The 4,855-nt window shown below is 25.6% G+C and overlaps 1 protein-coding gene across 1 annotated transcript, besides 2 other annotated features; it reads right to left on the bottom strand.

Annotated features, from left to right (window-relative positions):
* Positions 1–246: 246 nt before the first annotated feature.
* On the bottom strand, positions 247–393 carry CLUP02_06187 (uncharacterized protein; the record flags this gene model as incomplete). Its single annotated transcript, XM_049285188.1, has 1 exon — positions 247–393. A coding segment is annotated over one exon (147 nt), but the record flags the coding sequence as incomplete, so codon positions are not given.
* Positions 394–4,042: 3,649 nt separating this feature from the next.
* Positions 4,043–4,120: a sequence feature (Short protein (CLUP02_06186, UQC80702.1) was converted to a misc_feature.).
* Positions 4,121–4,135: 15 nt separating this feature from the next.
* Positions 4,136–4,219: a sequence feature (Short protein (CLUP02_06185, UQC80701.1) was converted to a misc_feature.).
* Between the last annotated feature and the right edge of the window lie 636 nt (positions 4,220–4,855).

Genomic DNA, 4,855 nt, shown 5'->3' with positions numbered 1-4,855 from the left:
AAAATACTAAAGTATTAATTATACTATATATTCAATGAAGTAATTTATTAAGGCTGTATTATATTAATTTAATATCAATAAAAGTAATACTTGTATTAATATACGTATTTCTGATTTTTAATTTAATAGTATTTAATCCGTATTCTTTAAGACGACCTTATTATAGTTTAAGGTCCTTTAGTATAATACTTATAAGATCTAACTTCTAGCCCTTAAGGTATCCCTATAAATCGATAAGTTAGTATCTTAGTATTTTAAAAATACATATTTAAAATAAAGTCTATCGAGACAGTGTGAGTATCCACTAATACCGTGTATTAATACCGTGTAATCGATATCGAGAACCGCCCGAGCAGCCAGCAAAGGCAGAATACCAAAACAAATATTTAAAATAAATAATTTAATAATAATAGTAATAATAATAGCGTAATAATAATAAATAGCGAGGGAAGTAGCGTTTTTTAATTTTAATAAAGGAAACGAAATAAATATATATATATATATATATATATATATATAGTGGTTTTTTTCTAACTTTATAGGTACAAAAGATCGACCTTAACGGGATCACGCTTTTAAAGGAAATTATATAATATAGTATACTTTTTAACTTTATAATACGCATAATATATCCTAAGTACGCGCTTAACGTAATACAATAATCTCGATATAAAAACCGCTATTTAATTCGGGATAGGTAAGCTGCCGCAGTAGCGCCGGCTAGAAAGGTCGATAGTAGAGGTTGGCTATAATAATTAGCTATAATAGTCGGCCGTAATAGTTAGAAGCGGCCCTTAATTATAAAAGTTCTAAATTTTAATAGCAACGTAGAGGTTTTAAAGAAAGGACTAAATAGGCTAATATTTACTACTCTTTATACTAAAGCTTATAAAAATTCTTTTTATCCTTATCGCTTCTAATATTACCTAAAGCTACTCTCTATTTAAACTAAACAAATCTACTAAATAAATCTACTAAATAAATTTATTAAATAAACTCATTAATATATAAACTACTACTTAGATAGCTAATTAGATAACTAGTTAAGAGGTTAGCTAGTTAAAATACTATTTTAATAAGAACTTAAAGATACTTATTAATAAGTTTACCCCTCTCGGGCTAGGTACCCTCGGCTAGCTTAACGTTATAGCTATTATAACTAACGTAAATATGCCTAAGGATTAGTAAAGTACCTTTTAATAGTACGGAATTTAGCTAAGTAATAATATAAACGCCGTAAATAACCGGACTAATATAGACGTTAAGATCTAATATATTAATACTAACTTAATTATGATAATTATAATAAATAAGCTAGAGGTATATAAAGTTAAGGTAATAAGCTAGCGCTTTAAATAGCTCTTATAAGACCCCCTGGGTAATAATAATACCTATATAAGAAAATAGATTATACTAGACCTAGCTACTTATGCGGGCTAGTACTAAGAGGTCTTATGTGCGTTAGAATAGGTAAAGCTCGCTCTATAGGTAGGTAGCAAAAGGTTAGGAGCTATTTTAGTTAGTAGTTAAGTATAGAGCGCATTATACCCAGTTTTCCTTAATACGTAATATATAGTACGGCCCCGGCGGATTGCTCTGTCGGGGGGATATATATATATATATATATATAAGTAAAGTTAAAATAGGGTAAACGTAAGGTTAGCACTAGCTATTTTTAATAATAGTAACGATAGTATTTCTAATACTATTATTATAAGTTATTATTATTTAAAAGGCTATAAACTTAGCTAAGTAGACGTAGGTTTATAAAGGAGTAGTATTGCGCTTAATATTACCGTTCATCCGTAATTATAAACTTTATAAGAAGGAAAGTTTAAAAAGATAGAAAATTTAAAAAATAGTCTAATAAAATAGTAGGAGTATTTATTAATACTATATATTAATATTATATAACCGATATTAAGAATCGCCCGAGTAGCTAGTAAAGGTAGAAATAAAAAATAAATAATTTAAATTATAAGATCTAAGGGGGTCTAGGAATAGCCTTTTATTAAATAGTATTATTCTTTTTATAAGCCGGCCTTATATCTTAATTAAAATAAAATACTTTAAAAAAAGTATTATTTAAAGTTTATTTAGGTATTTAAAGCGAGTACTTATATACTCCCAGCTTATAAATACCTCGTTTTTTAAAAAAGCTTAGTAAAAATATAGCTCTTAATTATTAATTATATCTTATATAACGTTAATAAGCTAATATAAATAACTAAAACTATTTAAAAAATAACCCTAAATATTATTATTATTTAACTTAGTATTAGAAGTAATATGAGTATTAAAGTTCTAATACTTTTAAATAAAATAACGGGCCTATTATATTTTTAAAAGTAAGTATATTATATAGAGGTACTAAAAGATTAGGTATTAATTATTAAACTCTTTATAGAGCTTATTCTAGGCTTTTTTAAAAGTCTACTTAATCTTAGTAAAAGTAATAAGCTTTTATATTATAAAAACCTTATAATATATATAAAAAGGGGGCTTATTAATAAATATCTTAATTTAAGCCTTATTTTTATTATCTAGTATAGCTATTACTTATATTAATAACTAATATCCCTTATTATTAAATCTACTATTATTATTATTATTTGTTTTTATTTCTACTTTTACTAGCTACTCGGGCGATTCTCGATATTAGCTATATAATATTAATATATAGTATTAGTAAATACTCCTCCTATCTCGTTAGACTATTTTTTTTTAGATTTTTTACTTTTTTAAACTTTCCTTTTTATAAAGTTTATAATTATAGATTAACGGCAATATTAGGCACCCGACGCTACTACCTTATAAGCTTACTACGTACTTAGCTAAGTTCCCTACCCTTCTAAGTAACTATAGCTTATAATAGTAATATTAAAAATACCCTCGTTACTATTGTTAAAAATAATATCAACCTTACGATATCTACCCTAGTACTCTTAACTTTAACTTATATACGTATATATATTCGTTACCTCGTTTCTTTTATTAAAATTAAAAAACGCTTCCTTTACTATTTATTATTATTACCTTATTAATATTACTATTAAATTATCTACCTATTTTTAAATATATACTATTAAAATACTAAGACGCTTAGTTATTATTGACCCTTAGGACTTCCTTAATAATTAGAAGTTTAATCTTATAAATATTATATTAAAAGACCCCGAACTATAGTACGATTATTTAAAAGAATACGGATTAAATATTATCAACTTAAAGATTAAAAAGAGGTATATTAATATAGTTATTATTTTAATTAGTACCTAGCTTATATAATATAGTACCCTTAAAATACTTAACTAATTCTAAAGTATTATTAATATTTTAAAAACGTAGTATAAGAGTAGAGTAAGAAGGACTAAAGGGGTATTTTAGAGTTATTAAATAGGGCGGAAAATAAGGGGTAGTTTTTAGCTATTCGGAGGGCGATTAATATACTATAGTAGTAAGGTTATTAATATTTTAAGTTTAGTTAGTATTAATAGTCGATAATAACTATACTAGCTATAGTTAGCTATAGCCGGCTATTATTAGTTAATATAAAGTCTTATTAAAGTACGTAATAGAAACTCGATATTAACCCTAATAGACTAGCTTATTTATAAAGGCGAAGATGGCCCCTAATGAGGCGGGCCGGACCCTAAAGGGATTATTATTATTATAATTATAATTTTTAACCTATTTTTACTGAGCCTTAAGTATAATATTAAAATTAATATAATAAATATAGAGTTATTATTAAACGTCTAGGAAGTACTCGTTTAGTATAGCTTTCATTTACTTATCGTAGTTTATGATAATAATAGTATCGCCGTCAATGATCCGTGGTTGTGAACTTTGCAGGAGGGAAAGTTGAAAAGGTAGAAAATCTAAAAGAAAATAGTCTATCGAGACAGTGGGAGTATCCATTGATACTGTGTATTACTACCGTGTAATCGATATTGAGAATCGCCCGAGCAGCCAGCAAAGGCAGAAATAAAAAGCAAATAATAATAATAGTAAGGTAATAGATTAAATATTAATTTATAAATTAATAAATACTTACTAAGAAAAACCGGAAACCCTCTAGTTCTTTATTATTAATAAGGCCGAATGTAGTATTATAAATAGATCTAAAATAAGTCTATTTAATAATTTTAAAAAGAGGGAGCTTAAAACGATTAGTATTATAAGTATTATTAAAGCTAATTACCTTAAGGAATCGCTTTTATATTTAGAAATAATAAGAAAAGGTCTAAATAAGGCTAGTAAGGCGGTTTAGCTCGTTATTTACTTATTTTACTATATATAAGATATTTTACTTATTAAATAGTTTAATTAACGTTATTATTAATAAGTATTTATTAGTTTTTCTTAATTTATATAAGCCTTAGCGTTATAAATATCTTACTAAGTAAATAAAGATTTTAAGAACTACTCTTAAATAATAATACGTACGTTATATACCTAAATCCTAACCCGTTAGTTTATAATTTTATTAATATCCTTAACTAGCTAAGTAAGCTTATAATAAAAAGGGTATAAAAATATTTTAAAACTAGGCCTATAGTTATATTAGCTATATTTAGGATTTTTATATTATTATAATAATTACTATCCCTTTAGGGTCCGGTCCGCCTTATTAGGGGCCATCTTTACCTTTATAAGCAAGCTAGTTTATTAAGGTTAATATTAAATATCTTTATTACGTACTTTAATAAAACCTTATAACTAACTATAGCCGGCCATAGCCGTTACTAAATACTAATAACCCCGCTATAATATATTAATTACCCTCTAAATAGTTTAAAAATACCCCTTACTTTCTACTTTTTCTAATAGCTTTAGATTTTCCTTTTTAATC

The sequence above is a fragment of the Colletotrichum lupini genome, chromosome 3, assembly GCF_023278565.1.
Source record: "Colletotrichum lupini chromosome 3, complete sequence".
NCBI lineage: Eukaryota > Fungi > Ascomycota > Sordariomycetes > Glomerellales > Glomerellaceae > Colletotrichum > Colletotrichum lupini.
This window is presented reverse-complemented; position numbering and strand designations above follow the sequence as displayed.